Genomic DNA, 14,025 nt, shown 5'->3' with positions numbered 1-14,025 from the left:
TTGAAATCGATCCACGCATTTGTCCAGTATCCAGTCTACTTTAAGAAGTGAAGATTATAACCGTTGGATCATATCCCTCAAAATCCGACGGATGAGGAAGAAACCCTAGGCAGCTATGCGTCATGGGGATTTCCTATACATAGTCTAAGACCTCCACCATTCTTCATCTCCTTCCTCTTTTGTAACCATCGTTTCTTGATTCGGCGGCAGCTCTCTCATTCATCAATCTTCGTTTTTTGAGGTTTGATTCTATCTTATCTTGATGATTAGTTTTTGTATAGGATTTAATTGCTCTTTATGCATTGCATGACGTTTAATCCATTTCAGTGTGGCGGATTCGTTTTGATGTGTAGATCTGTTTAGGTGTTGATTCGTTTTGGAGGATTCTGAATTTTATCGTCTTTGATTTAGTTTGTGGCATTTTTTAATGTTTGTTTGGGTCTAGGAGGATTGGTGTTCTGTTTCGCATTTCTTGAACGAGACGATTGTTGTTGCGATTATGTACAAGGGATTATCATCATTGAATAATGTTATAACATTTAGATGATCTTGGTAAATATTGGTTGAGTTGATTTGGTTTTCGTTTTCTTTTAATTTTAAAAGGAATTGTCATTGATAATGTGTTTTCTGTTCTCACGTCCTAAAAAATCCGCGAACTGGATTACGTTTTTTTTTTCTTTTGTGGATTTAATGGAAATATATCGATGAGGTATCATTTGAATTACCTGTTCGGTGAACGTTGTTCGTTAAACTGAGCGATTGGTTTACAATTATTGATCGTTTCAGGTTATAAGTTTAAAATGGGAAAAGAGAAGACTCACATCAACATTGTGGTCATTGGCCATGTCGACTCTGGGAAGTCTACCACCACCGGACACTTGATCTACAAGCTTGGTGGTATCGACAAGCGTGTTATTGAAAGGTTCGAGAAAGAAGCTGCTGAGATGAACAAGAGGTCATTCAAATATGCCTGGGTGTTGGACAAACTCAAGGCTGAGCGTGAACGTGGTATCACCATCGATATTGCTTTGTGGAAGTTCGAGACCACCAAATACTACTGCACCGTTATTGATGCCCCTGGACATCGTGATTTCATTAAGAACATGATTACTGGTACCTCACAGGCCGATTGCGCTGTTCTCATTATTGATTCCACTACTGGTGGTTTTGAAGCCGGTATTTCTAAGGATGGGCAAACCCGTGAGCATGCTTTGCTTGCGTTTACTCTTGGTGTCAAGCAGATGATCTGCTGCTGCAACAAGGTGAGAATTCTTCACATATAATGGCTTTTTATCCTGTTAGTGTAACATTGTCGTCCTTTAGTTTTCATTTGTAACTTACATTTTGCATTTACCCTTCGTTTCATAGATGGATGCCACCACCCCCAAGTACTCCAAGGCAAGGTATGACGAAATTGTGAAGGAAGTTTCGTCCTACCTCAAGAAGGTTGGATACAACCCTGACAAAATCCCATTCGTCCCCATCTCTGGTTTCGAAGGAGACAACATGATTGAGAGGTCAACAAACCTCGACTGGTACAAGGGTCCAACCCTCCTCGAGGCTCTTGACTTGATCCAGGAGCCCAAGAGGCCCTCGGACAAGCCACTCCGTCTTCCACTCCAGGATGTGTACAAGATTGGTGGTATTGGCACTGTACCTGTTGGACGTGTTGAGACTGGTGTACTCAAGCCTGGTATGGTCGTCACTTTTGGCCCATCTGGATTGACCACTGAAGTTAAGTCTGTGGAGATGCACCATGAAGCTCTCCCAGAGGCTCTTCCCGGCGACAATGTCGGATTCAATGTGAAGAATGTTGCTGTCAAGGATCTCAAGCGTGGTTTCGTTGCTTCCAATTCAAAGGATGATCCTGCCAGGGAGGCTGCCAACTTCACATCTCAGGTCATTATCATGAACCACCCAGGGCAGATTGGCAATGGTTATGCTCCAGTGCTGGATTGCCACACCTCTCACATTGCCGTGAAGTTCGCTGAGATTCTGACCAAGATCGACAGGCGATCGGGTAAAGAACTTGAGAAGGAGCCGAAGTTCTTGAAAAATGGTGATGCGGGTATGATTAAGATGGTTCCCACCAAGCCCATGGTGGTGGAAACCTTCTCCCAGTACCCACCTCTTGGACGTTTTGCTGTGAGGGACATGAGACAGACCGTGGCTGTGGGAGTCATCAAGTCGGTCGAGAAGAAGGATCCAAGTGGTGCCAAGGTTACCAAGTCCGCAGTGAAGAAGGGTGGAAAGTGAACCGTAGTGGGAAAACCTCAGCTGGGTCTGCCTGAGGTTTACAAGTATAAATGTCGAAATAAAGACCTGATGGTTTTTCGTGGTGGTGGTGCTGCTTTATCGAGTCTTTTCATCTACTTTTGTGATTATAGTTGTTGGCGTTGGTCATTATTAGGTACCCAGTCCCAGAATTGGGTGCTTGATAGACGGTGGCGCAGCTATATGGCTCAAAAGGTCTTTTTTTGTGTTTGTTGTTTGGTCTTATGCTCTTATCGCCCTGTTGCTCTAAAGTTTTCGAGTTCTATGTTTCTGCTGAGATACTCATAATATTACTAAACACTAAATGTCGTTGCTTATATTGTCCTTTCTGAATCGCCTTCTTTCTACTTCATTTCATGGCACATATAAATGGTTCTATTTGTTGTTTGTTTTGTCATTCTTGCTAAAACCCGTTCAAATTTTAATCTAAAGCCAAAGTTTTGCACAAGTAACCAGTAATAATAAGATTGGAAAGAGTTTAGTTGAGTTGATTTTTTTTTTTTTTTTTTTTTTTCTGACTTGGGGTGTATTCAATTTTTTTGAAAACTGAAAATTCATCTGTGTTTTTAGGTTGAATGTTTTTGGTTAAATAACTCCAAAATAAACATTGAATTTATAAATGTTTGGTATTGAAATTTTTGAAATTTTAGTAAAAAATAATGAATTTGTAAGGGCCCAAATCCACCGCTAGTTGTTTCTTTGGGCTTTTTTCTTAAGGTTTTTAAATGTTTTTGGTAAGGAGAGATTCGAAGCTCATAATCCACCCCTTGGAGGCCAGCATCCTCGCTGGTACACTACCCGATGTCTAGCTCTGATATCGTTTGTAATGGCCCGAAGCTACCACCAGTAGATATTGTCTGCTTTCACTCGTTGTAACAGCCCGAAGCTACCGCTAGTAGATATTGTCTGCTTTGACCCACCCATTATGGTTGTCAGCCTCACGATTTTAAAACATGTGGGAAACTCAACGACATGATTTCCCTCCAACTGATGTGGAAAACCCAATGACTTCCAATGACTTCTAAAAACCGATAAATGTGGAAAACCAAGCAACTAACTCCAAGTTTTGACTTGGTCCAAACAAGCAACTAACTCCAAGTTTTGACTTGGTCCAACAAAATTTTCAAATACACCCAAACTGCGGCTGTCTTTGAAGCTTGAATAGAGCTGGTGGTGACGTAGGAGGAGTGAGCTCAGACATGATATTGTAAATGTAATTGAAAACTATGCAGCTGTCTTTAAAGAGACATGAAGCCTCAACCACCAGAAATAAATAACAAGTAAGAATGATTTTGTTGACTTTTCCAGCTCCAAATAATGCATTCAGAAATTAAATATGCACCAAACATAAGACGACGAAGCTGGATCTCAATCTGGATGGGAAGATGGAAGCTTTTCTCTATACAATTTAGAAGCAACACAAAGGTTGTTCTGCAACAAAACCAATGGAAGGCTTACTTCGCAGGAGAGATGGTACCGACACTTGTTCCTAATCCGAGTTCCAGTGTCGGCATCATATCTTCTACGGAGCAAGCCGAAGATTTGAATATACAATGCGAAGAATGGTGCCCCGAGTTCATCCATCTTCTCCTTTAGAGGTACGAGAATGTTCATAATGTTAGTTAACAAAAAGATTATGCTAAAAATGTGAAGCTAAACGATGTCGTTTACTTACTTATATTGTAGTTTAGGACTTGGATTAGTGTCGATATCCAAATTCCTTTCAAAGTATCAGCCAGCATAACGTCTCGATCTATTTCGTTTCAACTTTCAACCTCACAAATCAGAGCTTTTCCCACAACAAACTAGATTGAACTTTACTTCATGTGAATCAAAGGGTTCAAGCAATTGAGTAGGCAGATTCATAATGGAAAAGCAACCGGTTGTGATCATAATAATATCAAGAAAATCAAATCAAACATTCCCCAAGTTGGATATAGTTGATAGTTCAAGTAGAGATTCCATACAAATCCAAAGTAAGAACCAAGTATCTAAGACGCATCTAACTTAGATCTATCAATTGTTGCGCCCCAAACAGCGACTCACCGAAATGGAATCTCGGATAAACGACGAAGCTTCGATCTACCATGACCCTTCAGCACCCGAAGTCGGATTCTCAAAAGCAGAGTAGTTCCAGAATGTTTTCAAAGAGTAGGGTTGGGAGATTGTCACACCTTCTTCAGTTATTTTTGCAATCTGTAAATTTCATATTCAAATTGTATGTGATGATGAGAATAACATCCAGACATAGAAGTCTTATAATCAGTGAACAAAACATGGGTTCCAGAAACTAGAAAGTAGCTACTATAATGGGCCGAAACACATAGTGATCTAACGCTTTATGATCTTAAAATCTAATGAGTTTCTATGAAGATCAAATGTTAGTGTTGGATGGCTATTTTATGAGATTTGTCGATACACGCAGACGAGAATCACACGCTCACAAAATATATAGCAAAGAAAGTAATGAAGGTATCTCATAGAAAAATCCAAACCTGGAGCTTGTTGACAGCCGATCTATCACGGTATAAGAGAACCCTCATGCATTTCTCCAGCAATTTCACACCTTCTTCAAAAGTCAGGTTCTCGTGCCACTCATCACGAAGAATTGGTCGTGCAAGGTGATTGCCAAAGCCAGTAGTAACATGATCATCTTCAAAAGTTACACCTATCATATTAACCTGAATAAAAGTGGCTAAATGTTAGCTGATGAAGCATCTTATTTTAGAACGGATATTAGGAACTTATTTTAATGAATGCGAAGAGAACCAAAAATCGACCGTGCCAAGATACTTTTGCCCGTTCTTCACGCCACCAAGAACAAGCGAGTTCCAAAGTGGGTTGAACTTGTTCCGCCTGTTATACATCACTCGAGTTAAGTAGCTATGGATCTCCTTTGGCCCCAAAGCATTACCATCATCCCACATGTTATCATACAAGCTGCACCACTCAATACGATCAGAGATTTCACTCAAGTTCTAAATCAAAATAGACACACAAAACAAGCAACTGAATTCCGATGCAGAACGGCGTCACAATCAAAGAGATAGAATAAAGCAAACATCTTAGGCTTACATAAGATCATCAAGATTTCTCAACAACTCCTGAAAGTCACTAATTTCTCCGCTTGCTCCAAGTAGAGAATGTTTTCCAATAGCTTTGATTCGCTCCACACTCTTATACCGCAGTGTGGAACCATAGGAGCCTGTAGTTAGTTAAAGCGCCATATAAGTAATACAGACGGGTTTGCCTTATAATTTGGCAATACATACATCAGAGATTCGAAATCACATAAAGAAAGAAACATCACTTCCAGAAGTGTTTTGTTATCAGCAAATAAAAAGTGATAAACATGCTGAGAGACATAATAAAATGAACAGTTCACTGGATGTTGAAATATAAAAATGGAGAAGATTTTCGACTGACCTCCCAAATCAGAAACCATTAAAATCCCATCTTTGTATTTGATGGCAACCACGGATGTACCAGTCACATAGGGATACCTATTGAACAGCAGAAGTAGTCGATTTTAATACCTCGATTATTCCATTCATTCACTGCTTAACTTTAAATTCGAATCTTAGGTTTTTAGAACCCTAAAATTCCCAGCTCTAGAATACGAAACGTATAGTCTAACACCAAAAAGTAATCACAGAAACAAACAGAGAGAGAGAGAGAGAGAGAGAGAGAGAGCGTACTGAGTTCTCTGAATAGGAGCTTCGGGGCATAGAAGACCGTGGTTCGCCTGATTAGAATCAACGGGCTGCATTGAAAAATCGGAAGATCGATGAATGTTAAAATCGGAATGTAATGAGGAATAGAAATTTGAGTTTCAGCTGATGAACTTACACTCATATTCGGATCGATTAACTTCGGCACAATGGATTGGGAACAGAATCAAAGCCGAGCGTCGCAGCGAACTTGGAGTCTTTCGACTGCTTTAGTAGAGCTCTTCTTTTCCCTTCGCTCAAGAAATGATCTTTCTTGTTCAGATCGTTCTCTTTCCCCAGCAGTGGCCCTAAACGTCGTCGCTTTTCCTTTTATAATAATCTCGTCCTTTTATTTTGAGAAAAATGATTTTTTTAAGTTAAAAAATGAAAATAAATAAAAAATCAGAAAAATATAATTTTTTTTTTTTTACTCATATCTAAAATAATTGACCTTTAAGTTGACTATAATGTTTCTTCTCGTTTGGAAGATTGTAATAGCTCGATTCATTCTCTGTTTTGATCTGTTACGTGTCGTCGTTAGCCTCACGATTTTAAAACACGTCTGCTAGAGAGAGATTTCCACACCCTTTAAAAAATGTTTCGCTCCACTCTTCAACCGATATGGGATCTCACATCTTTCATGTTCAAACTTACTGACCATACATTGTTTAGGAGGTAACAAGTACATAAAGGAGTAGGTAACCGGATGACTACTCCGATATGCAAAACTATACGAAATAGATGCAGGAACTAATGAAATGAGAACGATGATCATCGCTCGCTCGTTGTTCAAAGTACAACGAGAGAGCTTTTACTTTCATTCGATTGCTTCGAAGAAAACGTCCCACATTCTTATAGCCAATATTTTAAAAGATAGTAACAAAACAAAAATTGTTACAAGCAGCTGCTAAACAAATTAATCATCTTCTACAAAGTTCAAAAATCTTCAATATCATACCATTCCACAGCTTAAAAGACAAGTAGAATTACACACTATCCATTAGAAAGCAGAGGTTTGAAACAACAGATTCCAACCTATGGGGCAGAAAGACACAAAGCTAAACACGACGCCGTTCATGGCAGCAAAGCTACCGACGACTTCGACTCGACAGACAGAACGACGATAGATATGATAAACACATAAATAAATACACATCTTGATTATTAGTTAAACTCTTACTACTGTTGGAGATGAATCAGGTTGACCCACTGAAGACGATTTTGATGCTTCCATACACAAAGCAGCTTGATCTAAGCAGCTTTGAGTATCATCACTGATCACTCCATTTGTCATCTTTTCCACTTCTTCTTCTGTGTATATGTGGATTTTCGAAACAGCATCACAGAAATCACTGCACACCATGAATGATATTCAAAACTTGAATTTGTTTATGAACTAATATTTGCTGTAAGATGATATCAAGGTATAGCACTTACTGCCATGGATAGTCCCCGACCACCATTACATCGTTCTCGTTGTCGGTGTACAATACACGCCATCCTTTATCGGGATCTTTTAAGAGTCCTTCCATGCTAAACAGACGTTCGAGTTCAGAAAGAAGATCAGTATAGCCATTCAGTCTAGAGAGATCAATAGCTCTTCCTACTAGGCTGCCTTGTTTGTGAACCTTCACTTAATAAGAGTAATATCAGCATGGAAGAAGCAGAGAGTAAAAAAAACGCTTCGAGAGCCATAAGAACAAGTCTATCTTTGGATTCTCTCTCGAGCGCAAATGAGAGATTTGGCAATTCCAGATGTTTCCATGAACGGAAAAATGAACATACTGACCTTTCTTACCTTGGTACAACTTCTCTTCCCTGAACTCTGCATGTTTGTAGCAGTTTCTGTAGTCAAGGAAAAGCCGAAAAGTTTACAGCCAGTTCGGTTCTCGTTCACGTTTTCGTCCTTTGAATTCCTCATATTCGATCCTAAAGTTGGAGGAGTAGAATTAGCCCTTTCCATTTTTGCTGATGGGTTGAACAAGGCACTCTCTCTTGGAAAATTGATATCATTTGAGCTCATCATGGCAGCTTGGCCAGTACTGTAAATATCACGACGAGGGTAATGCATGTTTCGGGCGCCATTTGACATCATGTGATAAAAACTCGAGTTTGGTGATTGAAATGGGTTAAAAGAGTTGTCACTGAGATTGAACTTTCCCCAAACACCTAAACTAGGCTCTGGTTTTCTTGTTTGTGGCCTCAATGAGCATATTTCTTGACCTTGCAAGACCTTCAGAAATCTATCAGATTCCATAAAGCCTGTGAAAGAAGTTACATAATCACCTATATTAAGCTTTTCAACTCCACCTGACGCTTGATTTTGTTGTGCAGAAGATCGCACCTCAAACTCCAGTGAGCGTTTTGCGGTATTATCACAACCGTAAAAGGGTGATACCATACCTACATTTTCTTGACCTTGCAAGACCTTAGAGGATCTAACTGAATCCTCAAAGTCCATAAAACCGCCCCTCCCTAATGCAAGAAAAGTTTTAACAACTCGAGTTTAGAAGAAACAAAGCTATCATTTCAATTTCGACACTCGTACCATTAAAGGCGTTATTAGGTGGGGCTGCCTGCAGACTAGTCCTCAGTTTCTTCAGCCTTGGAGAAGACTGAACACTCAAGGGTGGGAGAGAAACAGAAGGATCAATCTCCCAGGGCGAAACGCGTTCTTGATGATCACTGTCTTTATCCCATCGGACCTGATCGATTATAAATCAATTGCTTGCAGTTAAAGAAATGGGTTTTTGTTTAATTAGAAAAGATATGGGGATTGTAATCCTTACCGTTAAGCATCTCCATTTCGAGTTCGGCCATCGAAAGGGATCCATGTCGCCAATACCGACAACTACACCATTAAACCTGCAAGAAACAGATACTGATAAATATATTTGTATATAAGAATCATTGTACGAAGTAAAGCACGTTGATCTTGCTCGTGTATGGATAAACCTTCTTTCTGGCGAATCGTCCATCTCAAATCTCATTTTGAATCTTGTGCCTACGTTCACTGGATTGTTGATGCTCTTCGCATACTTCTGACAAGATACAACAAATTGTGCATGATATGCCCTGCAAGTCAGCATGAATTGACATGTGACTATATTATCTAAGCAAGTAAAGGCTGGTCAAGTACACTACCAAGTTCTAATAGTGAATGAGAATGATAATACAAACCAGCAAGTAAAGTATAGCACATTAACCAGTATAAGACTAAATAAAGAATATTCGTGAGATCCCACGTCGGTTGGAGAGGAGAACGAAGCATTCCTTATAAGGGTGTGGAAACCTCTCCCTAACAGACGCGTTTTAAAACCTTGAGGGGAAGCTTAGAAGGGGAAGCTTAGAAGGGAAAGCCCAAAGAGGACAATATCTGCTAGTGGGGCTTAGGCGGTTACAAATGATATCAGAGTCAGATACCGGACAGTGTGCCAGCAAGGACGCTGGGCCTCCAAGGGGGGTGGATTGTGAGATCCCACATCAGTTGGAGAGAGGAACGAAACATTCCTTATAAGGGTGTGAAATTTCTCCCTAGCAGACGGAGAGCCCAAAGAGAACAATATCTGCTAGCGGAAGGCGAATGAACTAACTATTCCTTCAAAATAGCATGAAGAGTTCTGATTCTTACTAGTTCATCAAGTTTTACTTCTGTCAAATTTAAGGAGCTTCAGGGAAACCATTTTGCTACCACAAACTTACAATAGGGGAACACAGTTCAAACTAACAAAGTTACACGATTAATGACCCACTAAGAAGCCATTGGTTCGAACCGTGGGAATGATTAACGATCCCCTATTACACGATCCACGAGCATAAATAACAAATTTACATGATCCACTGGCAGAGGGCAGACCTCAGAAAAGTAACGACCATAAAGCCTAGAATACCTATGTAGTAGTAAGTAAAGAATGCTTTTCTTTGTATGTCTGGGGAAAAAGAAGGTTACTATCAAGATGAACTTAATTCTAACATTTGTGACGCTTTCCTCGTGAAAGAACAGTTACGGGTTCTCATTGATACAATTATTAGTTTGAGGTTTTAAGTGATACAACTCTTAAAGTTCGGGGTATAAATTAATTTTTCTCTTAGATGGATTTGATCCAAACTTCTACATATCCATTCATTTCCAGTTCATCTCCCATATTCACAGAGAGACATCCAAAGTGCAAAAACCCCTCAAGCAAAGTGTTTTCTTGATGTCCCCTACCTCTCATTTTGATCTAGGATTCTTCCTATTCGTAGGTCACCGTTCTAATAATACAGTAACGTACAGCAAATTCTCTTTCACGATTAACGAATAAAGCGTACTGAACCATGACGGTACCTTGGATTGTAAAACACATCAAACGTGCTCTTGGTGGAAACTGCTTTCACCACACGAGTAAGATCATTTGCACAAGAATTTTGGTTGCCCACAATTGAATCAGGAAGACCATTTCTAGGCCGAACAGCTCGTCTTATTCCCAACCTTAACTCTCCATTTTCGCCCCTGCAGACACGACGCAGTCACTAATGGTTCGAGATCTCAAACATCATTTCAACACTACAAGGCATAAATTTGTATCTAATTTTTCTCTGCACAAATAGTAGGGGTTAATATGAAGATTGATACCTTAAAAAGAGCACTGCATCCCCAGAAATAAGATTCTTTTGGCTTACAAAAATACTCCATCCAGTAGTGAGCAGATGCCGCCTAGGTTGACCTGCCACCAAGTTATTAAGATTGAGTTCAATTATGTCATCCAATCAAACAACAACAAAGGAATCTCACAATATACCTCTGTAAATATGCTTAAATCTCCACTCCACGCCATGCAGGTCCTTGGCTATTAGCTCTTGAGATGGCCGAAGCTGAGTATAATCCTGCAGTAACCATCAACTTCACTCAGAATATACCAAATAGAATAATCGAAATGAACCCAATTCGCTTCATTTGAGAAAAATTGAAAGTAAAACATGGGAAAGCAGTGGCAACCAGAGGAGGGAAACAGTCTTCAGCAGCTCTGCGAGGAACAGAGAATCCTCCATGGGTGCTCGTGTCGGACGCTGTGAGTGTTTTACAGAACATGTGAGGTGTGGATCTAGTAGGCGACCCTCCGCTCCCATCTCCATCAGCGGCTCTATTCAACGCCAATTCCTCCAGCTCTTTGCCCTCTACGCTAGTGCCTAATAACTATGGAATATCCAAATTTAGTGTTCAGCCACGGTAAGAGTCATCTCATCTTGAGCTAAATTAAACAGAAGAAAACGTACTAGAAAAAATTTATCTCCAGAACATGGGCATACTAAATAAGCTACAAATTTTCTTAACCTTCCCAAACTCGAAATTAAGAGAAACGTAATATAACAAATGGAAGCTACCTCTGGCAAGGGAAGCAGAGTAAGTTGTGTGTAGACCTCATCATTCTCCTTATTAGCCTGTCAAAATGGTAAGAACAGTGAAAAACTCGAAAGGGAAACTACGGGTGAGGCTCCTTGAGAGTGGAAAAAGGCAGAAATCGATTTTAAAATGCAAACCCAGTACTCACAAGTAGGTGGACATTGATGACCCTGCAGAGGATCTGGGGCTGGAGGTCAAAAGTGGCCATTTCCATGGGGGAAAAAGGAGAGGCAGAGGCAATTTGCTCCAAGTGACCTTGTGGGAAATAGACAACTGCATTTCCTTTCTTGGGCAATGAGGTGAGAGGACCAGCACAAGCATGCCAAAGCTCCAAATAGGTTGAAGAAGAGGCGGGAGTTGATGAAGAATTTGAGGAACAAGAAGAAGTTGAAGATGATAAACAGCAATTGCAGCGACCCTCTTCACAATTTCCATGGCAATATGCATTCTTCCCCTCCTCACTGGCTGTTTGGTTCAGATCAATTTCCATGAACACCCACCCAGGGTTACTTCAAGTGTCCTATTGCTATGCTTCCCAACAGAACTAAAACAAGAAAAGGGAAAATGGCGTGGAATGATATCAATTGGCAATAAGGTGACAAGAAGACCAAAGCTGTAGAAAACTGGAAATGAGGTCAAATCATGGCAAAGAATGCTGAAAACATACCAATAAAGCTAAAAAAAGGAGAGAAATGAAAGGAGATGAACAGAAAACAACAAGAAAGTAGTGTTTGGATGGATGCTAAGGCAGAGTAGGCTAAAAAGATAGAGAAGAAAAAAAAAAAAGAGAAGAAGGGGTATCAAATAATAACAAGAAATTCAAAGTATGATTCCTCTCCCATTTGCAGGCACTGAGAAGAGGGAGCAGAAGCCACAGACATAGACAATTGCATAGGAAACACAGAAGCAAAAGGCGAAAAAAGGCCAATGCTTTGGTGGCTTTTGGACTGTTAGAGAGAGAGAAGAGTGCATATATGTGTGAGTGGGTGGGGGGGACAGGCTAAGACAGAACAAAACCCACACTCCCCCATCCCCTTCTTCTTTGCTTTGCCTTGGCTTTATCTTCCTCTACCCCTTCTCCTTTCTTAATAATTTCTTTCACTGTGAGAGACTCTGGCCCTCCACCAAAGACAAAAAGGCTGGTTTTGATTAATCCAACAAAAATAACACTTCTTTTTCTCTTTGTTCAATCTTTTCTCCGAATAAACGAAGAACATCTCTTCTCTCACGCATTTTATCAAACAGGTTGTGGGCATATTAAGCAAACCCAATTAAAAGCTCCTAAACCCCATTGCCCACCTCCCAAAATGCAAAAAGAAAACTCAGAAACCAAATGAACTGAATCAAATCTATTCTAATCTAAAAAGATGCCAAGAAAGAGAGAGAATTGGGGGCCATGGGCATGGCCATTGGTGGGGATAGAGAGTTCTGGGCAGCATGTAAAGCGGGCGGGGTTTGCTTGTAAGCTGCAAATTGCTAATGGTAAACGCAAGCTCACAACCCCAGCAGGCCTTAGCAGTTAGCAGAGTACGAGTTCAACTCTTTTCTGCCTCTCACGTCTCACCCCCCACAGCTTTTGTTCCTTTTTCTATTTCTAATTATAGAATCACTGTTCCCCCACTCCCTTTAAACGCGCGTGCTCTTCTCTTCTTCCTCTACCCTTTTTTTCTTCTCCTATATATATTTTATACCAAATATTTTTTTATGCTTAAAAAAAACTATTATTACTAATTTACATATAATTTTCTAATGAGTTGATCCAAATTTATTTTATTGCAATTTTTTTAATGGTAATTGATATTTTTTCTATTAGATTATGTTCGTCTTGAAATATTTTTTTTAATTGAAAAAATATTAGGGATAAAAAAAAATTTTAATGAGAATAAAATAAAATGATAATTGGAAGGGAGTTGAAATTATCTGAAAATTAATAAATAGGCGCTTGGTATAAACGCGAGAGAAAGCGAGTGAAGAAGGGAGTGAGTTGAGTTAGTCGTTTTTATCAGAGCCCTGCGCCTTTGGCGCTGCTTCAATGCCCCACCACCATATATTCCTCTCTCCTTCCCTCCTTTTAACTCAGATTTTCAAATTTACCATTTTACAGCCGCGGTTAAAATATCTTTTTAATTTAGGATAAATTTCTTTAGTGATTTTTAAGACAATAAAAACTTCTCCTTTTCTCTTTTTGTCTTAATTTTATTAATTTTAAATTATTTTTCAACATTAAAAATAGTGAGTAAAATAGTATAAATTGAACAACGGTAGATATTACATCAATTTACCTAATAGGATGAATTTAAAGTTAAAAGGTGAAAATTAATATAAAGTAATAAATTTAGAATTTAGAATTTTATTTAAATTTACCCATTAATTTCTTTATTTTATTATTCACTTTTTTAAATATTTTAAAAATTAAAAACATAGTATTATTATTATTATTAACGAATTTAACTAAAATATATATATAATAATTAGTGAACCGGTCATGGCGGTTTAATTTCGGGTAAAAAAATAAAAGATAATACAAAAAACCAAATTTTCGTTAAAAAAAATTAAAAAAGAAACACAGTAACTGTAATCCTCAAAAGGTGGTTTTTTTCTTCTTTTTTTACTTTTTCTTTTTTTTTTTTTTTTTGTGGAAATTTTATTTACACGACC

At 39.1% G+C, this 14,025-nt stretch overlaps 3 protein-coding genes across 8 annotated transcripts; 1 reads left to right on the top strand and 2 right to left on the bottom strand.

Annotated features, from left to right (window-relative positions):
- Nucleotides 1-89: 89 nt before the first annotated feature.
- Nucleotides 90-2,591, top strand: LOC111776822 (elongation factor 1-alpha). Its single transcript, XM_023656204.2, has 3 exons — nt 90-241; nt 787-1,262; nt 1,369-2,591. Exons 2-3 carry the CDS (start codon nt 801-803, stop codon nt 2,254-2,256), a joined length of 1,350 nt encoding a protein of 449 aa, XP_023511972.1. The 5' UTR covers nt 90-241; nt 787-800; the 3' UTR covers nt 2,257-2,591.
- Nucleotides 2,592-4,139: 1,548 nt separating this feature from the next.
- On the bottom strand, nt 4,140-6,296 carry LOC111776846 (proteasome subunit beta type-4). 2 transcript variants are annotated; one of them, XM_023656234.2, is made up of 7 exons: nt 6,124-6,296; nt 5,973-6,037; nt 5,701-5,777; nt 5,350-5,479; nt 5,055-5,214; nt 4,770-4,955; nt 4,140-4,470 (listed from the first exon to the last, which is right to left on the bottom strand). In XM_023656234.2, exons 1-7 carry the CDS (start codon nt 6,127-6,129, stop codon nt 4,357-4,359), a joined length of 738 nt encoding a protein of 245 aa, XP_023512002.1. In that variant the 5' UTR covers nt 6,130-6,296; the 3' UTR covers nt 4,140-4,356. The 2 variants fall into 2 exon arrangements, with proteins under 2 accessions (XP_023512002.1, XP_023512003.1); XM_023656235.2 differs by having other exon boundaries at nt 5,973-6,019.
- A 596-nt stretch (nt 6,297-6,892) lies between these two features.
- On the bottom strand, nt 6,893-12,908 carry LOC111776800 (auxin response factor 4). 5 transcript variants are annotated; one of them, XM_087118544.1, is made up of 12 exons: nt 12,035-12,908; nt 11,516-11,911; nt 11,349-11,405; nt 10,963-11,160; nt 10,766-10,850; nt 10,600-10,690; nt 10,312-10,476; nt 8,774-9,059; nt 8,533-8,689; nt 7,774-8,459; nt 7,422-7,612; nt 6,893-7,336 (listed from the first exon to the last, which is right to left on the bottom strand). In XM_087118544.1, the coding sequence occupies exons 2-12, from the start codon at nt 11,855-11,857 to the stop codon at nt 7,153-7,155; spliced, it is 2,442 nt and encodes an 813-aa protein (XP_086974670.1). In that variant the 5' UTR covers nt 11,858-11,911; nt 12,035-12,908; the 3' UTR covers nt 6,893-7,152. The 5 variants fall into 5 exon arrangements, with proteins under 5 accessions (XP_086974670.1, XP_023511940.2, XP_023511942.2 ...); XM_023656172.2 differs by having other exon boundaries at nt 8,774-8,849; nt 8,940-9,059; nt 11,516-12,906; XM_023656174.2 differs by having other exon boundaries at nt 7,783-8,459; nt 8,774-8,849; nt 8,940-9,059; nt 11,516-12,903.
- Nucleotides 12,909-14,025: the final 1,117 nt, after the last annotated feature.

The sequence above is a fragment of the Cucurbita pepo genome, chromosome 16, assembly GCF_057944985.1.
Source record: "Cucurbita pepo subsp. pepo isolate OVF chromosome 16, ASM5794498v1, whole genome shotgun sequence".
In the NCBI taxonomy this organism is placed as follows: domain Eukaryota; kingdom Viridiplantae; phylum Streptophyta; class Magnoliopsida; order Cucurbitales; family Cucurbitaceae; genus Cucurbita; species Cucurbita pepo.
Note: the sequence above shows the minus strand (reverse complement) of the source record. Positions and strands in the feature narration are given on the sequence as shown.